General features: G+C 40.0%; 2 protein-coding genes and 1 long non-coding RNA gene across 2 annotated transcripts in view; 2 read left to right on the top strand and 1 right to left on the bottom strand.

The window, feature by feature from the left end:
* Window positions 1–25,728, bottom strand: part of PREX2 (phosphatidylinositol-3,4,5-trisphosphate dependent Rac exchange factor 2) — a 787,616-nt gene that overhangs the window by 578,007 nt on the left and 183,881 nt on the right.
* The window catches only part of CPA6 (carboxypeptidase A6), a 309,103-nt gene that overhangs the window by 122,228 nt on the left and 161,147 nt on the right, over window positions 1–25,728 (top strand). The window contains exon 3 of the mRNA XM_055546193.1: window positions 17,859–17,934. Within this exon, the coding sequence (XP_055402168.1) occupies window positions 17,859–17,934 (76 nt within the window). The remainder of the gene's footprint in view (window positions 1–17,858; window positions 17,935–25,728) is intronic.
* The window catches only part of LOC129626760 (uncharacterized), a 39,549-nt gene continuing 37,445 nt past the window's right edge, over window positions 23,625–25,728 (top strand). The window contains exon 1 of the long non-coding RNA XR_008702186.1: window positions 23,625–23,889. This is a non-coding gene — a long non-coding RNA (uncharacterized LOC129626760). The remainder of the gene's footprint in view (window positions 23,890–25,728) is intronic.

The raw sequence follows: 25,728 nt of genomic DNA, 5'->3' as shown, positions 1-25,728 counted from the left end.
TAAATATATATGCACCCAACACAGGAGCACCACAGTATGTAAGACAAATGCTAACAAGTATGAAAGGAGAAATTAACAATACCACAATAATAGTGGGAGACTTTAATACCCCACTCACACCTATGGATAGATCAACTAAACAGAAAATTAACAAGGAAACACAAACTTTAAATGATACAATAGACCAGTTAGACCTAATTGATATCTATAGGACATTTCATCCCAAAACAATGAATTTCACCTTTTTCTCAAGCGCGCATGGAACCTTCTCCAGGATAGATCACATCCTGGGCCATAAATCTAGCCTTGGTAAATTCAAAAAAATAGAAATCATTCCAAGCATCTTTTCTGACCACAATGCAGTAAGATTAGATCTCAATTACAGGAGAAAAACTATTAAAAATTCCAACATATGGAGGCTGAACAACACGCTGCTGAATAACCAACAAATCACAGAAGAAATCAAAAAAGAAATCAAAATTTGCATAGAAATGAATGAAAATGAAAACACAACAACCCAAAACCTGTGGGACACGGTAAAAGCAGTCCTAAGGGGAAAGTTCATAGCAATACAGGCACACCTCAAGAAACAAGAAAAAAGTCAAATAAATAACCTAACTCTACACCTAAAGCAACTGGAAAAGGAAGAAATGAAGAACCCCAGGGTTAGTAGAAGGAAATAAACCTTAAAAATTAGGGCAGAAATAAATGCAAAAGAAACAAAAGAGACCATAGCGAAAATCAACAAAGCCAAAAGCTGGTTCTTTGAGACGATAAATAAAATTGACAAACCATTAGCCTGACTCATCAAGAAACAAAGGGAGAAAAATCAAATCAATAAAATTAGAAATGAAAATGGAGAGATCACAACAGACAACACAGAAATACAAAGGATCATAAGAGACTACTATCAGCAATTATATGCCAATAAAATGGACAACGTGGAAGAAATGGACAAATTCTTAGAAAAGTACAACTTGCCAAAACTGGACCAGGAAGAAATAGAAAATCTTAACAGACCCATCACAAGCACGGAAATTGAAACTGGAATAAAAAATCTTCCAGCAAACAAAAGCCCTGGTCCAGATGGCTTCACAGCTGAATACAGTATGATCTTATTAACTAGAGTCACCTAGAGCTGTGCACTAGATTCCCAGACCTCATTCATCTTAAACTGAAAGCTTGTACACTTTGTCCTGCATCTCCCAAGCCCCCTACCCCTCGGCAACCACCATTCTACTTGCTATTTCTATGAGTTTGGCTTTTTTAGTTTCCATTCACAAGTGAGGTCATATAGTACTTGTCTTTCCCTGTCTGGCTTATTTCACTTACCGTGATGCTCTCTGGGTCAATTCACATTGTGGCAAATGGCAAGATTTCCTTCTTTCTTAGGGCTGAATACTATTCTATTGCATCTTCATACCACATTTTCTTTGTCCATTCATCCAGCACTGGACACTTATTTCCACATCTTGGCTATTGTGAATGATGCTGCAATGAACTTAAGAGTTTGCCCTCTCAATCCCACATTCTGTATTAATTGTATATCCACAAAGCAGTAAACGCAGTCACCCCCAAAGATATAAAGACCAATCCCTTTCCACAATATGAGAATGTTTCCCAGTTTAAAAACATCCTCAAGGTTTCAAGGAGCTGTTCATTCATAGAATTCTAAAGGGAGGGAACTGAATTTAATGAGACATCAACACAATCTGTGGGAAGCAAAAGGCACTGAATTTTGATCACTCAAAGGAAGAGCTCCCTAACAAGGAACAGTTTGTTCTTCATCTCGGGATCTTAGTTTTCTTTAAACTGGAGAAGGTGAGGAAAACCTGGTAGATCTGCAAGTAGATTTTGAGAATGGAATCGCTGCTCAGCTTCTCTATATGATTTGAGCCTGTGATGCTGTAACTGCAGTTAAACTCGAAAATAATGAACCTGGTGATTTGATATTGTGGGATATATCTGAATTTATACAAGAAAGTTTCAGAAATTGTAATATGATTACCTTTTTAAAATAACAGAATAAATATTTTATATTTAAAAAAAAATAAAAAATAAAAACATCCTCAAACAAAACTAACATCATAAAAAGACCAAAAAAACCCAAAAAACTCCAAATTTCCAAACTGAGGACTACATTTGGCAAGAATGTAAACAGATCCTGCTTCGTTTTTCCCGTTTCATTGACTATATCCCCCAGTTCGGTTCCCAGTAATTTCAGTCAATTCTTGTTTTTGATTAACAAATTAAAGGCTAATTTAGAAAACTGGCTCATAGCTTCCAAGGGAAATTTGCCACAGCTTTCTGTAACTGCTTCATCCCAGTAGTGCACCAGAAGGAAAAAACGTTTCTGCATGTCAAATTTCCAATAAGTGTTCTTCAAATCTCTTGTAGAATTAAAGCCTCATTAAAAGCCAGTGCCCATGTTTTGCTGATCAGCGGGGCAGACACTAGATTGGCTCTCTCAGCACCTCCTGCAGCCTCTGCTTGTGTGTCTTTCTGGCCAGCAAAGGCTACAAAAACCTAAGCTCCCTTGGTTCCATATGTGATTTAGGTTGCATTTGACCCTGACTCAGATTAGAGCTGAGGTGTGTGGAGAGAGACACTGTGATAACAAAGCAGCGTTGTACGTATGAGGTGTGTCTTGTGGCATAGTAGCAGGGCTGTTCTCTCCCCAGCTCTTCTGCCTCATACAATTTCTACTGAACTCTCAAATCCTAAGGTTACAAACAGAATGAAGTAATAACTAGGAAAAGAGAAAGTCTGGCCAACAGCTTCTGGGAAATCCAAATCCTATTTACAACATTTTACTACTCTCTAAACATTCTTTGCCCTAGTTAGGAGAAATGAATATCAGGGTTTTAAATACTAACCATATGTTGTGTGTGTGCATGCGTGTGCACATGCCTGTGCTCAGTTGCTCAGTTGTGTCTGACTCTTTGTGACTGCCTAGACTTTAGTCAGGCTCCTCTGTCCATGGGATTTTTCAGACAAGAATACTGGAGCAAGTTGCCATTTCCTACCATTTACCAATCCAGAGATCGAACCTGCATCTCCTGCATTGACAGGTGTATTCTTTACTATTGAGCCACCTGGGAAGCCCCAACCATATGTTAATGTATTCTAAATTTTCGTTTCTGACCTCAGCTCCCTGCCAAACCCCAAATTCATATAATCCAACTGACTCATCACCTTATCCAAGGCCTGATAGGATCTCAAATATAGCATGTCCAGAAAGAAAAAGGAGCTTGATCTTTCCACCAAACCTGCCTCCGGTCTTCTCAATCTCAGCTAATGGCCAAAATGTAGTGGTCGTCTGTGATTGTTCTCTAACTCTGCTTTGGTTATATATAAACTCAGCAGTGAGTTCTATGGTCTCTACCTCTAGCCTAACCTGGATCTAGCCTCTCTCTCCCCCTTCGTAAGCCAATTCTGTCCTTCTTGTTTAGTCACTAAGTCATGTCTGACTCTTTGTGACCCCATGGACTGCAGCACACCAGGTTTCCCTGTCCTTCACCATCTCCTCGAGCTTGCTCAAACTCATGTCCATTGAGTCAGTGATGCCATCCAACCATCTCATCCTCTGTCACCCCCTTCTCCTCCTGCCTTCAATCTTTCTTAGCATCAGGGTCTTTTCCAAAGAGTCAGCTCTTTGCATCAGGTGGCCAAAGTATTGGAGCTGCAGCTTCAGCTTCAGTCCTTCCAATGAGTATTCAGGTTTGCATTCCTTTAGGATTGACTGGTTTGATCTCCTTGCTGTCTAAGGGACTCTCAAGAGTCTTTTTCAATACCACAGTTCAAAAGCATCAGTATTCTTTGGTGTGCAGCCTTCTTTATGATGCAACCCTTGCATATGTACATGACTACTGGAAAAACCATTGCTTTGACTATACAGACCTTGCCTGCAAAGTGATGTCTCTGCTTTTTAATACACAAAGTTTGTCATAGCTTTTTTTTTCCCAAGGAGCAGGCGTCTTTTAATTTCATGGCTACAGCCACCTTGGGACTTGCATGGGTAGATACCTGTTGAATGAATGGTTTGTTCTCTGTTGTGGTAAAAGTTTTCTCTGATTGAGTCCTATTCTTCAATATCACAAGAACTTGTCAAATAATTATTTGACAATAATATACAAAAGTCCTTGAGATATAATAAAGATAATATTTTACTGTAAGAAAAAAAGAACTTCATGGTAGGGTTACATTTCATTGCTTTTTCCCTCTCTGACCTGTGCTAATAAGAGAGCAGGGAATTTTCAAACCACACAATGGAAGCCAATTTCAGAAATTTCAAAGCAGTTTACAAAAAGCCAATTTCAATTCAGCAAATATTTCTTGATCAGCCATTACATATGAGATGTCAGGGTAGGCATTCAACCTCTTGAGAAATTGTCTGCTGGAAAGTGAAGTACAAGAGAAAGGCTTTTGAAGATTATGTTTTTCTTTTCTCTCTCGTGAAAATAACTGTAGCAACAACAAAAAGAAGGTCGTCACTTCTGCCTAATGTTGATCCAAGAGTGAAGTCTAAATCTTCGTGTTCTAGGCAAACTGCCACAGGGAGCTTCTTCATGTTCTGAGTACTTTATATTGCAACTATAAACTATGACCGAAGAAGGGAGACTCCATTTAGCTCTCTTGAGTATTCTCTGCCAAGTTGCCTCTTATTTATTGCTTTTTAATGAAATGTTTCATGTGCATCAAAACACAATCTTTCAACAAGGGAAATACAGCTCTGAGACCTCTCTAATATAGAATCTACATGTGAACATTAATTTTTCTAGATGGGATTACTTAATAGACTTCTTTGTCCTTGGGCTGAGGGGTTTTTTTGTTGTTGTTGTTGTTGTTCAATAAATGAACAGCCTATTATTCATTCTTCCACAAGATACAAGCTTTCAGAAAATTCAGCAAATATTTTAAACTGTCCTATTTTTCTTGCAAATGAAAGATGAGCCTTAGCTATTGAGTAAATCTCCCCTTTTGAAAACACACAGTTTTTTTAAGCTGCCATCAAAATTAAACGGGTGTTTTAGAGAACGGTATTCGGGGAGGAAAGAAAGAATATCAATATGTGTTTTCCCACATATGAAATATGTTATTTACTATTGTGTGCATGTTAAGTCACTTCAGTTGTGTCTGATTCTATGTGACTCTCTGTAGCCAACCAGGCTCCTCTGTCCATGGGGATTCTCCAGGCAAGAATAATGGAGTGGGATGCCATGCCCTCCTCCAGGGGATGTTCCCGCAGGGATCAAACCCAAGTCATGTCTCCTGCATTGGCAGATGGGTTCTTTACCACTAGTGCCGCCTGTTTACAGTTCAGTTCGGTTCAGCTGCTCAGTTGTGTCCGACTCTTTGCAACCCCATGGACTGTAGCACGCCAGGTCTCCCTGTCCATCACCAACCCCTGGAGCCTAGTCAAACTCATGTCCATCATGTTGGTGATGCCATCCAACCATCTCATCCTCTGTTGTTCCCTTCTCCCCCTGCTTTCAATCTTTCCCAGTATCAGGGTCTTTTCTAATGAGTCAGTTCTTTGCATGAGGTGGCCAACGTATTGGAGTTTCAGCTTCAGCATCAGTCCTTCCAATGAATATTCAGGACCAATTTCCTTTAGGATGGACTGGTTGGATCTCCTTGCAGTCCAAGGGACTCTCGAGAGTCTTATCCAACACCACAGTTCAAAAGCATCAATTCTTCAGTGCTCAGCTTTCTTTACAGTCCAACTCTCACATCCATACATGACTACATAGCTTTGACTAGATGGACCTTTTTTGGTAAAGTAAAGTCTCTGCTTTTTAATATCCTATCTAGGTTGGTCATAACTTCTTCTAGGGAGCAAGTGTCTTTTAATTTCATGGCTGCAGTCACCATCTGCAGTGATTTTGGAGCCCCCCCCAAATAAAGTCTGTCACTGTTGACATTGTTTCGCCATCTATTTTTCATGAAGTGATGGGACCAGATGCCATGATCTTAGTTTTCTGAATGTTGAGTTTTAAGCCAACGTTTTCACTCTCCTCTTTCACTTTCATCAAGAGGCTCTTTCATTCTTCTTCACTTTCTACCATAAAGGTGGTGTCATCTGCATATCTGAGGTTATTGATATTTCTCCCGGCAATCTTCATTCCAGCTTGTGCTTCCTCCAGCCCAGCATTTCTCATGATGTACTCTGCATAGAAGTTAAATAAGCAGGGTGACAATATACAGCCTTGACGTACTCCTTTTCCTATTTGGAACCAGTCTCTTGTTCCATGTCCAGTTCTAACTGTTGCTTCCTGACCTGCATACAGATTTCTCAAGAGGCAGGTCAAGTGGTCTGGTATTCCCATCTCTTTAAGAATTTTCCAGTTTGTGGTGATTCACATAGTCAAAGGCTTTGGCATAGTCAATAAAGGAAAAGTAGGTGTTTTTATGGAACTCTCTTGCTTTTTTGATGATCCAGCGGATGTTGGCAATTCAATCTCTGGTTCCTCTGCCTTTTCTAAATCCAGCCTGAACATCTGGAAGTTCATGGTTCACATACTGTTGAAGCCTAGCTTGGAGAATTATGAGCATTACTTTGCTAGTGTGTGAGATGAGTGTTTACTGTTAAATAACATTAAATGTAATTATTCCATTGGTTTTCCTTATGTAATTCTTACAAATAGCCGTAAGTAAAATCACTGTTATTGTGCAGCATGCTTTTGGTTACAAGCAGATGACTCAAACTGGCCTACAGAATAAAGAAAAATGTTACACTATAAATTTTACACTATATAACAGGAAGTCCGGAGGCAGGACAAGCTTGAAAGTTGGTTGATTCTCTAAGGTCATTAAAGACCTGGGTTCTTTCTGTCTCTCTATCCAATGGTCCAAAGAATCTGCTTCACCCCAAAGTTCACTCTCTTCTTAATTATGCTGCCATGGCAAGCAGGGTTACACATTGTTTATGTCCAACAACAGAATGGATCTTATTTTCCCTTAAACCTTGGAATATCAGTCCTTCCCTTAAACCTGATTGAGTCCATTTATAGCACGTGGCCATCTCCAGACCTCCAGACTAACAAAAGCTTCCAGGGATATTCAAGCTCTAATTGGCTGACAAGACTCATCCCTGATATGGGGATGGGGGTGTTTATCTGAGCAAGTCAGTTCTGTTAGGGTTTAAAGAGGGGGAATAGATTTAGGAGGGGCAGTCAAAAACATCCACTACACTCATCTTATCTAATACCTTGTGAAGGGCAACATTAGAAGCCCTTTTCCACATCTGGTAAATTGCCTTTATTAAAAAACTGAACATGGGTAGCTTGTACCAGTAAAGAAGCCATTACTACAAGACTATGAAATTTTCCCTCTTCATTATATATAAATCATGGTTGTAGAAAATAACGAGACTATCCATATGTGTGTTTCAGATGCCAATGAGAAGAGAGGAAATAGTCCCAAACAGAGAAACTTATCAATGATTAGATTCAAATACATGTGAAAATGTTAAGAAATAAAAACACTACCAATAGCCAAAGAAAGTTAAAAATACACACGACTGAGTCATGGGTTGCTTCTGATACTTACAGTGAAACACACTTGGAAAAGCAACCTATTTCAGCCCTTTAAGTTTTAAAGGGTGAGAAAAATATTTTTCTGTAGAGGTAATAATAGTAGCTACTATGCACTGATGGAGAAGGCGATGGCACCCCACTCCAGTACTCCTGCCTGGAAAACCCCATGGACGGAGGAGCCTGGAGGGCTGCAGTCCATGGGGTCACTAAGAGTCGGGCACAACTGAGCGACTTCACTTTCACTTTTCACTTTCATGCATTGGAGAAGGAAATGGCAACCCACTCCAGTGTTCTTGCCTGGAGAATCCCAGGGACGGGGGAGCCTGATGGGCTGCCGTCTATGGGGTCGCACAGAGTCGGACACGACTGAAGCGACTTAGCAGCAGCAGCTATGCACTGAAAGGCTGTGAGAAGTTAGGTGTTTCTCAGACAGGTGTTTCTCTCCAGGACTATGAGTATAAGCCCATCATGGTAGGAACTATTGTATCCGTAGCACCCACCACTGTGCCTGGCATATAACATAACTTTTAAAAAGTGTGGTCAAATGAAATTTCACAACCACAGTTGTGAAAGATACATGTGCCCCAGTGTCATCGCAGCACTATTCACAACAGCCAGGATGTGGAAGCAACCTAGATGTCCATCAACAGATGAGTGGATAAAGAAGTTGCAGTGTGTGTGTGTGTATATATATATATATACACACACACAAAGGAATATTACTCAGCCATAAAAAGAAACGAATTTGAGTTGGTTCTGTCGAGGTGGATGAACCTAGAGTCTGTTATACAAAGTGAAGTAAGTCAGAAAGAGAAAAACAAATATCATATATTAATACATATATATGGAAGCTAGAAAAATGGTACTGATGAACCTATTTGCAGGTCAGCAATAGAGATGCAGACATAGAGAACAGACTTGTAGACACAGTGGGGGAAGGAGAGGGTGGGAGGAATCAAGAAAGTAACCTTGAAACATATACCTTACCACATATCCTTGAAATGGATAGCCAGTGGGAATTTGCTTATAACACAGGGAGCTCAGCCTGGCACTCTGTGGAAACCTAGAGGTGGGGGAGGGAGGTTCAAGAGGGAGGGGACATATGAATACCCATGGCTGATTCATGCTGATGTAAGGCAGAAACCAGCACAACTTTGTAAAGCAATTATCCTCCAATTAAAAATAAATAATTTTTTTAAAAAGAAAAATTCTCACAAAAACCTTATGTGACAATATTTTAGTGTTTCCCCAACTAAGGATCAGGTATTGTTGGCTCTAAATGTTTATACAGCTTGGTCAAGTGGAGAAGCCCAGACTGGAATCCAACCTTATTCTTTTTTCTTTCCTGAATGAGAGGGAACTGGATCAGAAAAGATAAATTCAGTGACTTAGAGACAGGAATGAAAAACTGAATTACTGGAGTTTGTGTTCTTAATACTGGTGCATTTATTAGGTTTAGAAAAGACATGTTCCAGATACATCAGATGATAGAAGTTTATCATGCTTGCTAAGTCACTTCAATCATGCCCAACTCTTTGCAACCCTATGGACTGTAGCCCGCCAGGCTCCTCTGTCCATTGGATTCTCCAGGCAAGAAACTGGAGTGGGTGGCCCTGCCGTCCTCCAGGGGATCTGCCCGACCAGGGATCGAAACTGTGGCTCTTATGTCTCCTGCACTGGCAGGCGGGTTCTTTACCACTAGTGCCCCCAGGAAAGCCCAGAAGTTTATCATAAGGAAACACAAAAGGAGGGGGACTGCTTCTAACACAGGTCCTGAAACCAAATGATCATCACGAAGGGCTGTGTCCGGAGCTTCCTGCTTGATGACTTTGGTCACTCGGCAGTTCTGAGTCCAGTGCCCTGCTCCAGACCCTGCAAGATAACTGATCTTCTGTTCTCTAGGTCTCAAGCGCAAACTCCCCATGACAGGATCCGACTGCGTCGGCTGTTTACCTGTTGCCGCTGGCGGTAGAGGGAGCCCAGCTGGGCAGGACTCACTTGTAATTCCACCCTACTATCCACAGACTGTCTTTAAGTTAGGTGTCAAGTTAGGTATGGTCCCCAGGGAAGCAGTTACCAAGAAAAAGACAGCTGGAAGGGAGACTGCAGACAGGTCACAAATTCTGAGGCCCCCTGAAGGTCTGCTTCAAGCCATTTCTTCATGAGAATCTTATTCATTCTTCCGCTTGACAGATTAGGACAGGAGAGAATATGAAGGAAGGATGCATGAGGAACTCTCAAAGTATTAATACTGGATAAAGTGGGAAAATGCCAAAATGTAATAATAATATCAAACATCTAAAATATCTGACCATGCTGCTTCTGCTGCTAAGTTGCTTCAGAGTGTCTGACTCTGTGCGACCCTATAGACGGAAGCCCACCAGGCTCCCCCGTCCCTGGGATTCTCCAGGCAAGAACACTGGAGTGGGTTGCCATTTCCTTCTCCAATGCATGAAAGTGAAAAGTGAAAGTGAAGTTGCTCAGTCGTGTCCGACTCTTAGTGAGCCCATGGACTGCAGCCTACCAGGCTCCTCCGTCCATGGGATTTTTCAGGCAAGAGTACCGGAGTGGGTTGCCATTGCCTTCTCCGATATCTGACTATATGTCAGGTATTACTCTAAGCACTTGACTTGAATGCTCCTTTAACCCTCACTCATTGAATAGCCCATTAATTAAGTGCAATTCTCCCCAATCCACTGAGAGAAGGACTGAGACACAGAGAGGTTAAGAACCTTGCCTAAGGCCACACAGGTGATGTTGGCAACTTGCCCTCAGAGTGCATGATGCTACTGCCCTATCAGTTAGTGGATAACTGAGCTTTGGAGAAAGAAAAAAAGAGAAAAGTTACAGGTGCCAAACATTTGAGGGAAAAGAAAAACCAAAGCTGAAATGGAAAAAACTGATGCATTGTGGTCTGGGAGTCAGGACTTTGAAATGGGGCCCTCAAACTGAGGATGGGGTTCCAATGCCAGCAGTGGACAGGAAGGGGTTCTAGAAGCAGGTGTGTATAAAGCAGAGAACCTCAAAGCATCTAGAAAAACTTTACACTCAGCTGGAAGAAATTGAGGAAGGTTTTGGTCTCCTAGGGAAGTGGGTATGAGAGGTACCTCTGTAATATTTTGATTTTTATAAACATGGATTCATATACTAGCTCTGTTAACTTACAAGGAAATGTAGAGTTTGATGTAAGCGTTAATTGTGAAAGGTCATGCCAGGAAACAGAGGAAAAATCTGGAGCTTCACATCTGTGTCTTTCAAAAAGAGGCTGAGGAAAAGGACTCTCAAATCACCCGTTTGTTGTTGTTTAGTTGCTAAGTCACGTCTAACTCTTTTGTGACCCTATGGGTTGTAACCCACCAGGCTCCTCTGCCGGTGGGATTCTCCAGGCAAGAATACTGGAGTGGGTTGCCATTTCCTTCTCCAGGGGATCTTCCTGACCCCAGGATTAAACCCTGCATCTCCTGCATTGTCAGGCAGATTCTTTACCACTGAGCCACCTGGGAAGTCCCAAATTGACATAAACAGATGTTCTTCTATAGTTGTGGTGTGATCAAGGCATAGCAATGACTACGGCAGGCACTGAACTCAAACAATATACTCTTTGTTATTTTGCTTTGTGACAAAAGTCAGAGAAAGACAAATGCTATATGTTTTCACTTCTGTGCCTGTGTGCCTAGTCGCCCAGTCATGTCTGACTCTTTGTGACCCCATGGATTGAAGCCCACCAGGCTCCTCTGTCCATGGGGATTCTCCTGGCAAGAACACTGGAATGGGTTGCCATCCCCTCTCTCCAGGGGATCTTGCTGACCCAGGGATCAAACCTGGTTCTCCTGCATTGCAACTTCCAGGAGACTTATATGTGTGACTTAAAACAAGTGAAGTGAAAGTGAAGTCGCTTAGTCGTCTCCGACTCTTTGCGACCCGTGGGCTGTAGCCCACCAGGCTCCTCCATCCATGGGATTCTCCAAACAAGACCAGTGAACAAATAAAACAGAAATAGACTCATAGATACAGAGAACAAGCTAGTGGTTACAATTGAGAGAGGTGGGGCAGGGGGGAGAAGTAAGTGAAGGGGTTTAAAAAAGACTACTAGTTATAAATGGGTCACAGTGATACACAACACAGGGAAGACAGTCAATATTCTGTAACTTTGGTGTGTCATCTATATAAAAAATTGAATTGCTATGTTGTGCACCTGAAAATAATATAATGTTGTAAGTCAACCATACTTCAAAAAATTTTAAATGTGTATATAATTAAACTCAATTTTAAAATATAATGAAAAGGCAACTGGGAGTTCATCCCCCACTCCTGCAACAAGGACCCTGAGACCCAGACTGATGGTAACAAGTTTGAGATGGGAATCTCTTTCTGAATTCTCTTCTCTACGATTATATTCTCACTAGACATTTTAAAAATTTTTTATTAAAATATAGTTGATTTACAATATTGTATTAGTTTCAGGTGTACAGTGAAGTGATTTAGTTATGCACATACACGCATTTTTTATATTCTCTTCCATTAGAGGTTACTGCAAGACATTGAGTGAAAGTCACTCAGTGTCGTCTGACTCTTTGCGACCCCATTGGCTATACAGTCCATGGAATTCTCCAGGCCAGAATACTGGAGTGGGTAGCCTATCTCTTCTCCAGGGGATCTTCCCAGACCAGGGATCAAACCCAGGTCTGCCACATTGCAGGTGGGTTCTTTACCAGCCAAATCACAAGGGAAGCCCAAGACATTGAGTATCTTGTGCTTTATAGTAGGTCCTTGTTGGTTATCTATTTTACATATTATAGTGTGTAGATATTAATCCCAATCTTCTAATTTATCCCACCCTTTTCCCCTTTGGTAATCATAAATCTGTTCTTTGTGTCTGTGAGTCTATTTCTGTTTTGTAAATTAGTTCATTTGTATCCTTTTTTTGCATTCTGCATATAAGTAGTATATTTGTCTTTCTGTCTGGCTTCACTTAGTATCTCATTAAACATTCAGTAATAGTTTCTTTTTAATTAATTTTTAATCAAAAGATAATTGCTTTACAGTGTTGTATGGGTTTCTGTCATACATCAACATGAATCAGCCATAGTTATACATATGTCCCCTCCCTCTTGAACCTCCCTCCCACCTCCCAACCCATCCCACCCCTCTAGGTTATAATAGTTTTTAAATCAATTAAATTTATTTATTCTTATTCATATGGTTGCTATGTAGAGGATCATGTCATCTGCAAACAGTGAGAGCTTTACTTCTTCTTTTCCAATTTGGATTCCTTTTATTTCTTTTTCTGCTCTGATTGCTGTGGCCAAAACTTCCAAAACTATGTTGAATAGTAATGGTGAAAGTGGGCACCCTTGTCTTGTTCCTGACTTTAGAGGAAATGCTTTCAATTTTTCACCATTGAGGATAATGTTTGCTGTGGGTTTGTCATATATAGCTTTGATTATGTTGAGGTAGGTTCCTTCTATTCCTGCTTTCTGGAGAGTTTTTATCATGAATGGATGTTGAATTTTGTCAAAGGCTTTCTCTGCATCTATTGAGATAATCATATGGTTTTTATTTTTCAATTTGTTAATGTGGTGTATTACATTGATTGATTTGCGGATATTGAAGAATCCTTGCATCCCTGGGATAAAGCCCACTTGGTCATGGTGTATGATCTTTTTAATGTGTTGTTGGATTCTGATTGCTAGAATTTTGTTAAGGATTTTTGCATCTATGTTCATCAGTGATATTGGCCTGTAGTTTTCTTTTTTTGTGGGATCTTTGTCAGGTTTTGGTATTAGGGTGATGGTGGCCTCATAGAATGAGTTTGGAAGTTTACCATCCTCTGCAATTTTCTGGAAGAGTTTGAGCAGGATAGGTGTTAGCTCTTCTCTAAATTTTTGGTAGAATTCAGCTGTGAAGCCGTCTGGACCTGGGCTTTTGTTTGCTGGAAGATTTTTTATTACAGTTTCAATTTCCGTGCTTGTGATGGGTCTGTTAAGATTTTCTATTTCTTCCTGATCGAGTTTTGGAAAGTTGTACTTTTCTAAGAATTTGTCCATTTCTTCCTCGTTGTCCATTTTATTGGCATATAATTGTTGATAGTAGTCTCTTATGATCCTTTGTATTTCTGTGTTGTCTGTTGTGATCTCTCCATTTTCATTTCTAATTTTATTGATTTGATTTTTCTCCCTTTGTTTCTTGATGAGTCTGGCTAATGGTTTGTCAATTTTATTTATCCTTTCAAAGAACCAGCTTTTGGTTTTGTTGATTTTTGCTATGGTCTCTTTTGTTTCTTTTGCATTTATTTCTGCTCTAATTTTTAAGATTTCTTTCCTTCTACTAACCCTGGGGTTCTTCATTTCTTCCTTTTCTAGTTGCTTTAGGTGTAGAGTTAGGTTATTTATTTGACTTTTTTCTTTTAATCTAATACAGTTATGTAAAGTTTAAAAATAAAATAAAATTAAAAAAAAATAAATAAATAAAAGAAAAAAAAAAAAAAAGAAAAAAAAAAATAAAATAAAAAAAAAAAAAAAAAAAAAAAAAAAAAAAAAATAAAGGACATATGGTTGCTATGGTGCATAAGGGCTTCCTAGGTGGTGCTAGTGGTAAAGAACCTGTCTGCCAATGCAGGAGACATAAGAGACGCAGGTTCACGCCCTGGGGTCAGGAAGATCCCCTGGAGGAGGGCATAGTGACACATTCCAGTATTCTTGCCTGGAGAATCCTATGGACTGAGGAACCTGGCGGGCTACAGTCCACAGGGTTGTGAGGAGTTGGACACAACTGAAGCAATTTAGCATGCACGTATGGTACATAAGAATTAGTCAACAAATTTACAACCAGACTTGATGCTAACATTACAACAAAACCTCATTTGCCCTGTAAGACAAAGGGACGGAACATCAGTATAGCATTAGTGAATGCATATTAATAAATATTGGGCAATTACTTACCTGTTATCTATACTACATCCTTAAACTGTAATTAAAAACATCTGTGCAATCTTTCTGGAAACTTTATATAGGCTGAGTTAGAAATCTCTGACTTACAATGCCCATATGTATGAGTAGCTGGTTGCCCACTCATGTCTCTAACCTTAACCCGCATTCAGACCTTTGAGTCTCTCGTTTTTAATCCCAAGGGGCCTTAAAATGATGTTGCCACCTAGCGGTTGAAAAAAAAAACTGATACATTATAGAGGATTGGGAAAATCCGGAGAAGGGAAGGGCAACCTACTCTAGTATTCTTGCCTGGAGAATCCCATGGATAGAGGAGCCTGGCAGCTACAGTCCATGGGGTCACAAAGTCAGACATGACTGAGAGACTAACACTTTCACTTTATGAAGGAAGCCTCAGTTCATCTTCTCTGATAGTTGTGCACAGCTAGTTTTCCTAAGTTTCAGTAGCTACTTGACTTCCTGAAACTTTCCTGTTTGTGGTCCTGAATTTTTGTTTTGCTGGTTTTGTTAGTTGCTAAGTCATGTCTGAGTCTTTGCAACCCTATGGACTGCAGCACACACATGCTCTCCTGCCCTTCACTATCTCCTGGAATTTGCTCAAACTCATGTCCATTAAGTTGGTGATGCTATCTAACCATCTCATCCTCTGCCGCTCCCTTCTTTTTTTGCCTTCAGTCTTTCCCAGCATCAGGGTCTTTTCCAATGAGAAGCTCTTTGTCAGATGGCCAGAGTATTGGAACTTCAGCTTCAGCATCCGTCCTTCCAATGAATATTCAGGGTTGATTTCCTTTAGGATTGACTGGTTTGATCTCCTTGCAGTCCAAGAATTATTGTTTACCACTTCGAAAAAGACTAGCTAATGGATCTGGGGAGAATAAGCTTTCTGTTTGGTAAAACAAATGGGGCACTTGGGAGGCACTGGTCTTACATGCTGAATAAAGAGCTGTTGGGTTTTGGCTACTGGCTAGTTACCAATATAATTTATGAGCTTACAAAAAAGTATGACATTTCATGGGCTTTGCGAAATAGCTTTCCTTATTCTCTGTTCTTTGATAAGTAATCAAATGGTAATAAACACATTTCTCAAGTCACACCTGAAAATTTCTACAAGCTGAGATGAAGTGGACTTTTTGTGGTAAAAATGACAAAACTGGGTTTGAACAATCACTTTCAGGGTTAATAATCCCAGGGGTGGTCCCCTTTTATCCTGTACTCACAGAGGAGGAACCAATTGCCAGGTTGAATTATCCATCATCTTAAAAAAAAAACAAAAACTTCCCATGGCTGTAAAACAGCTACAGATTGCTTTCTTTGCACTCTTGAGGAGCTGACAGGGCCCCAGATGGAGGTGTTTTTCAGCAACTTGTCAAGCGATCCATTCCTCAAAAAACAACCATATCATCCATTGGAGTTGTTCTTTGCCAAGAATTATATTGGGCAGGTGGGAGAGGCCAGGATATGATGAATCCAGAAAACACAAAGGTCAGAGAAATGTGTAATAGAAATGAAAAAAAAGAATGAAAGAAGAGGTGTAATTGCATTTAAATTCCGAAGGTCATAGTTGAAGTTTTTTGTTTTGTTTTGTTTTTACAGTGACTTGATTTTTTTTTCTCCTTTCCTTCTACTTTTTTATTCTTTCCAGGAAAATGGACTTTATGACACAGGTAGCAAGAGGTTGTTCTGTGTGATGTTTTTGAGGAATACAAAAGCCAAAGCTACAAAACCATATTGAGTAGGAGTGTGTACAACATACTAAATTATCATTCAGCAAGCCAAGGGTCTTTTAATTCATAGGCCTAAGGAAGGTATAACAGGGTCATTTGAAACCATAAAGCAAAAATTATGGGAAATGGACACAGAGCCCTAAAGAATGACTGTCTAACAAATCCAAAGTCTCCCTTGGGCTCTGATGTCCTCCATATTAATTTTAACCTAGTCTTTGAGACTGCAATTCATCTAAGTGGTAAAACCATGGAAAGCTCATAAATTCCATCCTTCTTCTGATACAACTTTGAGGCTGGAGAGAGAAGCTATGGCTGAACTGCTCGAGTTTTTGTTTTGTGCTTTATATATGTGGTATGGGTAGCATTCTATTTTGTCTGTAGTCATTGTAAAATGCCATTGAAGATGATGGAAAATACTCATTCCTCTTATACTTCATTTTTCCTTACATTTCCTCTGGAAGCCAATTATTCTCAATGATCTCCTTTATACCAATCTGCTAATAAATATTTAGTAAGTTTCTACTCCATGAAAAACTCATTGAACAGTTGTGGGGTTTTTTACTATGATAAATTAATTTTTTTATTGAAGTGTAGTTGATTTACAGTGTGTTAGTTTCAGGTGTACAGCACAGTCATTCAGTTATACATGTATAGTTGTGATTATTATATACTAGCATTGTGCTTCTCAAGCGCATCATGACAAAATTAGAAAGTGATAATACGTGTGTGGCACACCTGGGGGAAAAGTATCGCTGCAGAGAGCTCTCTGGTGGAAAGCATGACACCTCTAGTCTTCTTAGGCAATTCAGAATCTGTGTAGACTGTTCAGATGTAATTTTAACTGTGGAACATTTTTAATGGCTGTAAAAATTGATTTTAAGTTTTTATCACTTTCAAAAACCATAATGAAAAATAATATGAAAAATAAAAAAAAATATATATATATAACTGAATGACAGCTGTACACCAGAAACCAACACAACATTGTAGATCAACTATACCTCAATAATTTTAAAAAATAAAAAATAACAAAAATTTTATAGCCATCGGTATTTAATGGCCACAAACAATGGGGGCAGGGGGTTCCCTCCAGTTCGGTCTCACATACCAGTCGGTAAGCTGTGTACTCAAGAAATAAGATGTCCCTTAGAGGTGGGCTTATCTTTATGTTCTCAATGTGGAAAGATTCCAAACCAGAAATGTTCCACTGTATATGGATGTCATGGGTCCTCTTATCAAAAGTCACGTTCCTTTTCAGCATAAAGTTAAACATTTTAAGTAGGCTTTTTTGCTTTTTTTTTTTCCTGTCATCGGGAACTGTCCTTCTCAGTATCTGCTCTGAGATATCATGGAAGTTCTTGTCCTGTTGCCACTGTTACTGTTTTTTTCCCCTTTCTCTGCTTGAGTGTGAATTTGTAATCTTCAAAAACTGATGAAAAAATAAATAAATAGTTTTAAGACAGAGGGGGAAAAAAAGATGAAAACTATCACAGAGTACCAAGAATGCAATAAAATTCCTATAGGCCAGTCTAAAATTTTGCTGTTTTTTCTAAATGCAAAGGCAGTTTTTTTTAAAAAAAAAAATATAGAAATGGCTGTATCTTTATTTTTAAAGGGTATACCTCACCATTTTTTTCCCTTTATTATAGTGATAAGGTGATAAGACTCACTCCCAATACAGAAGAGGAAGCATTTGTACTGAAGAAAATATGCCACCAAATGAAGGTAAGCAAGTGTCCACTCATTTGTCATTACGCTCATATGTGTTTATAAGGCTTTGCTGACTGAGGTTGAATCACTGGACTCATGGGAAAAAATCACTGGACTCTTAGCCATGGGGAAAAAATGCTAAGAGCTAACCTGAAAGTGCCTGGAACGTATAGTTAAGGTTACTCCAAATTGTATATATCTGACCAGTTTTCTAGTCTATTTTCCATCTCCCTTAGTAGAATGTAAGCTTCATGAGAGAGCTTATTTTTGTTTGTTGCTCTGTTCTCAATGAGTGTCTTGAACATTAGAAGCTCAGTAGGTTTTCTTAACGAATGAGAGAATTTAGTTAGTAATTTTCCAGAGCTTCACTTCTCCTCCTTGAAATCTTCTTGCTGATTATCTAGACACTTTCCTTCTAATTAAAACTTCAAGCAGACGTGAGCGGAGGAAAATAAGCTAGAAACTCAAGTTAATTAATTTTGCTATGTTTCAGTGAGTCCGATAAGAGGATTCTGTTGGTAAAGGTTGAATGACTTTGATTATTCAATCTTTGATGAATTCTATGGATTTTAGAGTTAGAGGATTTCTCATCTCCCTATTACTATATATAATTCAGTGTTAACTTTAGCTAAAAGGTTATGATGAGAAATGGGGTTGATGGTCTCTTTTCCATGCCTACTAAGCACAGAAGCATCCCATAAAGTTTGTGGTGCTCTAGCTTCATTTTAATGGAAAGCAAAGCATATTTACCAGGGCGGCTCATTAACCTCAGTGTGGGATAGACAAACAAGTGTCCTAGGACTGGCATACAGTTCTACCTGGAGATGGTGTTAGGGGGATGACAGAGGAAGGATAAATTCGGTAGCTTCTGGAGATATGTATAATTATCAGATTTGGGGTCTTTTATTTTTGGTTTGATGTTTCTCTTTGCCATCTTCCCTTCAGATACTGACTTTATTTGCAAAGGAAGTTTGTTTGAACTTTTATTGATTGCTTGCTTCCTCCTCATCCATGGTTCCTACACAGGCAGTGCCAATTTAAGTTGGAGTCTCATGACAAGGGCTCATGAATGAGGATGCAGGAGTTTATTCCAAACTCTTGTGATTTTCTCCAATACCAACGAGGCTGAGCTTGCCAGGCATTTCCTAAATCTCCTCTCCCCTTCAAAAGAATCCCTGATTCTGGGTACTGACATTGAGCTACCCCTGGTCACATATGATCATCAACCCCATTATAGATTTTTTAGCAGCAATACCTGAACACTCTCTGAACAGTACCCCAGGGACTCAAAAGTTGCAGTGAAACAAAGCAAGGTTCAAATAGAAGCTTCTGTCTCCATTGACATGTGGTAGACATATCACTCGGAGAAGGCAGTGGCACCCCACTCCAGTACTCTTGCCTGGAAAATCCCATGGACAGAGGAGCGTGGTAGGCTGCAGTCCATGGGGTCACGAAGAGTCGGACACGACTGAGCAACTTCACTTTTACTTTTCCCTTTCCTGCATTGGAGAAGGGAAATGGCAACCCACTCCAGTGTTCTTGCCTGGAGAATCCCAGGGACGGGGGAGCCTGGTGGGCTGCCGTCTATGGGGTCACACAGAGTCGGACAAGACTGAAGTGACTTAGCAGTAGCAGCAGCAGCAGACATATCACTAGAAAAGTATAAGAGCCCCCTTTACATTTTAGTGTGTAGTATTTCAGGGAACAAATAATCTGAACAAAATATTGGGGAAAAAATTGTTCATCAAAGGACTTTTTCCCCATTTTGTGAATATATTTACCTGGTAGGCCTTATAGAGTTATGAAAATGAAATTGCATAGTTCTATATGTGATAATCACTTACCATTATCAAAAGCAATAGCATTATATCAGTGGGAACTGTGGGAATTTCTTATAAACTCATCAGTCATTGTAGATGAAACCAAAAGATGCTAAGCCTAGACAAGATGGTAGACCCTGATAACAGCACATTTACGTCGTAACTTTTGGTACTTAAGAAAAACACAAAATCATATACAGAAAAAATGTGTACAGAAAAATATGTTCCTGTATATTGTTTTCATTAGGTCCTTAAGGAAAGGGAATAAACCAGGGAAGGAAATGATTTGGATGTGAAGGGGCTTAGGGGAAGGGACTGTTGAGGAAAGAGGGGAGCAGAGTGAAGGGGAGGGAGTTGGAGTTAATATTTCAAGTGTTAATGATACTCTGAGTCCATGTCACAGACAATTACATCCGGCCCCTCACGGTCACTGTGTGATGGTCACAGTGCTAAGTGCTTTCCAGAATTGCCTCATTTCAACAACACAATGAATTGGGTATTGTTATTACTGCTGTGTTATGACCAACCTAGACAGCATATTAAAAAGCAGAGACATTACTTGGCCAACAAAGGTCCATCTAGTCAAAGCTATGGCTTTTCCAGTGGTCATGTATGGATGTAAGAGTTGGACCATAAAGAAGGCTGAGCACTGAAGAATTGATGCTTTTGAACTGTGGTGTTGGAGAAGACTCTTGAGAGTCCCTTGGACTGCAAGGATATCAAACCAGTCAATCTTGACTGGTTTAAAGGAAATCAATCCTGAATATTCATTGAAAGAACTGATGATGAAGCTGAAGCTCCAATACTTTGGCCACCTGATGCAAAGAACTGACTCACTGGAAAAGACCCTGATGCTGGGAAAGATTGAAGGCAGGAGGAGAAAGGGATGACAGAGGATGAGATGGTTGGATGGCATCACTAACTCAATGGACATGAGTTTGAGCAGGCTCCAGGAGTTGGTGATGGACAGGAAAGGCTGGCATGCTACAGTCCATGGAGTCACAAAGAGTCAGAATGACTGAGCAACTGAACAGACAGAGAAACTGGGAGAGACAGATAGAGGTTGAGGAACTTGCCCAGGTCACAGGGCAGAATACACATCTAGGCAGTGCCAAGCCTTCTAGAGCCCAGGTCAGCCCACCTCCTGACTCTAGTCTGTGTTCTCTGATCCTAGTCACAATGGAGAGGATTAAAGCTGAGTCTGCAGGGCAGTGGAGCCCGGTCTCAGAATGTGATCAATATCATGCTCTTACCTACTTTATTCCTTGAGTCAGGGGGTCACCAAGACCACCCCCAGTTTCAGTGATTGCTGGAGGACTCTTACGGCTCAGCCTATAAACTGTTTTATTGGGCTGAAGTTTGAGGCCCGGAGCTTAAATAAATTTCTATCCAAAAGTGTCATGTTAACTTGATGTAATTTTTAAATTCATGTGATTTCATCCCGTGATCCTCTTGCACTGCTGAAAATGGCAATTCTGGCCAGGCAGAGAAAGCAGCCTGCAGAGAAGAAAGAATGTGACCGTCTGCCATCCGATGCCCTGTGGAGCTGGCGGGACAGAATTGGGGCCATTGTTAGCTCTTCAGCACACCCTGTGCACTGCCTCCACGGAGAGAGAGGAGAGTTTGCCAGAGGCTTTCAGTTGCCTTCTTTCCCTGCGGCATAGTGTGGAGGGCAGAATCCTAAGGTGGCCTCACAATTTCTATCCCATGGTGTACACATCCCGCATAATCCCTCCTCTGAGTGTGTGTGTGTGGAGAGGTGGAGGCAGGGAGAGCTGTTAATACGATAAGATAGTCATTTTCTTGATATATAATGTATTATGTGGCAGAAGGGAGAGTACCAGGGTGGGCCTGACCTAACCAGACAAGCCTCTTAAAAGCAGAGCGTTTTCCCCAGCTGTTCACAGACAAAGAAGTCAGAGAAGTGCTCCCACTGGCTTAGAATCAAGCTGCTGTGTTGTGAACCGCACATGGGAGCCATGTGATAAGGAGAGTGGCCTCTAGGACATCAGAGCCCTCCCCAGTGATAGGCAGCAGGGAGATGGAGATGTCAGTCCCACAACCATAAGAATTCTGCCACAAGCATACAAGCTTGGAAAACGACCCTGAGGTCCAGATGAAAATTCCAGCCCAGCTTGTACCTTGATCTTTGCTTGGGGAAATCTTCAAGAAAAAAATCCAGCCAGCTGCATCTGGACTTTCAACCTATAGAATTGTAAGATGATAAATGGGGATTGTTTTAAGCTGAGCTTGTGGTCATTTGTCCTGCAGCAATAGAAATGAATAAGCACAGTAAGATAACATTTCTATATCTTGGGCTTTGATGGCTCTTGGTTTAACAGCATATATAAATGCTTTAGGACTTCCAAGATAGTACTAGTGGTACAGAACTCACCTGCCAATGCAGGAGATGTTAAGAGATGCAAATTCAATCCCCGAGTCAGGAAGATCCCCTGGAGGAGGGCCTGGCAACCCGCTCCAGTATCCCTGCCTGAGAAATCCCATGGACAGAGGAGCCTGGCGGGCTGTGGTTCATAGGGTTGTACAGAGTCAGACACGACTGAAGTGACTTAGCACATGCACACAGGAATGCTCTAAGTTACTTTTTCTGTTTTCACTGGCTGTAACCAAGCATTTATGGAAAAATGAAAAACAATTGGAATATGTGCTTGGGCTAAATTCACAATGCCTCATCTGAAACCTGAACAAATGCAAAGTGTGTGTGCAATGCTGAATGGAATCTGAGAAGGTACTGTCAGAGCATAGCTAATTAGACAGAGAACTGCTGTTACAAAGCTGGTTACTTTCCTAATTAAATTTCATGGTTTCACTGAAGAATTAAAACAAGAAAGTTAAACAGAAAACCATGCCTCCAGAGAACTGGATTGAGAAAGCACCAACCAATTAAATTGTTAATTAAGAGCACAACCATGATTTAAATAAAATTATGATGGAGAGGGGAGAGTTTGCAGGTGAGTAAAATTAAAGTCTGAACACCATGGTCTGCCTACATTTCCTTGCAAATTCGCTGTGCTCTGAAGAAACAAAAATGGCTTTATGTAAGATCACAAAGTTTCTCTTAGAGAATTGACACAGCCTTGGTGAAAGAAAAACTAATGATGTTTGTTTCCAATTTTCTCTTCAGAGATCTGTGGGATAAAAAAAACTGCCCTGTGTCTGAAATTTTATCATTTTTTTCCAACTAAAACATATCCTCAAAAATATTAGTTTTCTTGGTATCTTTGAGTGACATATCTAGAGTCATAAATTTCCATGGGGAAAAAGCTGCACTTCATATGAGGCAGGCTTTATCCTTTCTCTCTGCTCAGTTGTGAACTTGGCTGCTGCCTTGCCCAGGTGTGACCTCCCTCCTCAGCTTTGTGCTCTAGTTGACCCCTCTCTTCTTTTAATCCTTCTTGGTACCCACCCAAGTCATGCAGCTGGACCCACAGGAGTCCAGAACACCTGTGGTCCCTAGAAGCTCACAAGTTCCAACATCCAACTGGACAGTTTAATGGATTAGGGAACTTGTAAGGAGGAAGATAAATGATAGAATTCTTGCTGCAGGAGTTACTTGTTCTGAGTTTCATTAGAAACTGATTGTGCCATTAGAGGATCTCTTAAGCCTTGCTATGAGAGACAGAATTCTAAGATGATCTTGAAGATTTTTAGCCCTGGTATATACACACCTTCTCCCAGCTATTCCATCAAACACTAATCTAGGCACTGCTTTTAAAGGATTTTGCAAATGTAAGTAGGGTACCAAGTCAGTTGATCTTAAAGTAGGGAGATTGCTCAGGTGGGCCTGACCTAATCGGATGAACACTTTAAAAACAGAGTGCTTTCCCCCACATGATTGCAAAAAGAGGAAATCAGAAAGACTCCTGCTGGCCTGGAGGAAATCAAACATCTAGGCTGAGAGCTGCCACGTAGCAAGAAACTGCAGGAGGTCTCTAGTTTTTGACAGCTGACTAGGAGAAAAACAGGGACCTCAGTCCTACAATCGCAATGAAGTAAATTTTACCATCAACCGGTGAGAATGTAAGAGGATCCTGAGCCCCAGATGAGACTGCATTTTAAGCTGGCACCTTAATTGCAGCCCTGTGACACCCTAAGCAGAAAACCAACCCACTTCTGACCTACAGAAATGGTAAAGTAAAAAACTGCACCACTAAATTTATGGTAACTTAGCAATAAAAATCTAATAGGATAACCTCAAACAGCCAGTGACTCAGTAAGTTAGCTGATGATACACACAAGCATTTTGAATGATATTGAAAGATAAATGTGAAGAAGAGACCAAAACTTTAATCTGTCAAAATGTTTGGGGCAGGAAATAGCATTTACATTTTTCTGTTAAAGGCTTTGTAAAGCAATGAAGCAACTTTGCTTTTGCTTTCTCTGGCATGATTTTTGAAAGAAAGCTTCTTATAATCCAGGCAGTATGTTCAAATGCAGTTATGGATTACATTTCAGGAATACAAATTTCAGAGGTGGTATGCAGTTTTTTCCTCCCTTTGTGTGGCTATTGGTAATTAGTAAACTCAATAACAGAAACATTAAGAGAAATAATACAATCTGTGGGAAAGACAGGAATACGTTGGAAACATTCTTTCAAAAGTAAAAAAAAAAAAAAAAAACCTACAGTATTCTTATTCTGATTACCCTGATCCTTCATTTAATTTACTCAAGTTGACAACATGACCATGGACTAATGCCACTGTATTTTTTAAATTTATTGTTAATTGGATGACATTTGCTTTACAATGTTGTGTTGGTTTCTGTTGTACAACAACGTGAATCAGTCATAAGTGTGCGTGTGTGTGTATCCCCTCTCTCTTGAACCTCCTTCCTGCCCCACCCCCATCCCACCTCTCTAGGTTGTCACGGAGCACTGGGTTGAGCTCCCTGGGTTATGGAGTAACTTTCCATTAGTTATCTATATTACACATGGTAATGTACATGTTTCAAAGCTACTATCTCAATTGAACTCACCCTTTCCTTCCCCCACTGTGTCTACAAGTCTTGTCTCTATGTATGCATATCTACTGCTGCCCTCCAAATAGGTTCATAAATACCATTTTTCTGGATTCCATATAAATGCAGTAATATATGATATTTGTTTTACTTTCTGACTTACTTCACTGGGTATAACAGGCTCATCCTGTTCATCCAACTCAGTTCAACTGACTCAAATTTGTTTCTTTTTATGGCTGAGTAATATTCCATTGTATATACGTACCATATCTTCTTTATCCATTTGTCCATTGATGGACATCTGGGTAGTTCCCACATCCTAGCTATTTTAAATAGTGCTGCAATGAACATTGGAGCACATGTGTCTTTTTCAGTTCTGGTTTCCTCAAGGATAGGCCCAGTAGTGGGATTGCTGAGTGATATGATAGTTTTATTCCTGGTTTTTAAAGGAATCTCCATACTGTTCTCCATAGTGGCTGTATCGATTTACATTCCCACCAACAGTGCAAGAGGATTTCACACATCCTCTCCAGGGCTTATTCTTTGTAGATTTTTTGACGATGGCCATTCTGACTGGTGTGAGGTGATACCTCATTGTAGTTTTGATTTGCATTTTTCTAACAATGAGTGATGTTGAGCATCTTTTCATGTGTTTACTGGCCATCTGTAAGTCTTCTTTGGAGAAATGTCTGTTTAGGTCTTCTGTCTCTTTTTTGATTGGGTTGTTTTTCTGATATTGAACTGTGTAAATGGCTTGTATATTTTTGAGATTAATCCTTTATCATTTGCTTCATTTGCAATTATTTTCTCCCTTTCTGAAGATCATCTTTTCATCTTGTTTATAGTTTCCTTTGCTTTGCAAAAGCTTTTAAGTTTAATTAAGTTCCATTTGTTAATTTTTATTTTTATTTCCCTTATTTTAGAAGGTGAAATACCACTGTATTTTAAGTTTACCATGTTTCTTTTCTGTTTGTAAGACTTCTTAGTTTTGATCTTTAAACAACCTGTTCTG

This window comes from Bubalus kerabau, chromosome 14 (genome assembly GCF_029407905.1).
Source record: "Bubalus kerabau isolate K-KA32 ecotype Philippines breed swamp buffalo chromosome 14, PCC_UOA_SB_1v2, whole genome shotgun sequence".
Classification (NCBI taxonomy): Eukaryota; Metazoa; Chordata; class Mammalia; order Artiodactyla; family Bovidae; genus Bubalus; species Bubalus kerabau.
Note: the sequence above shows the minus strand (reverse complement) of the source record. Positions and strands in the feature narration are given on the sequence as shown.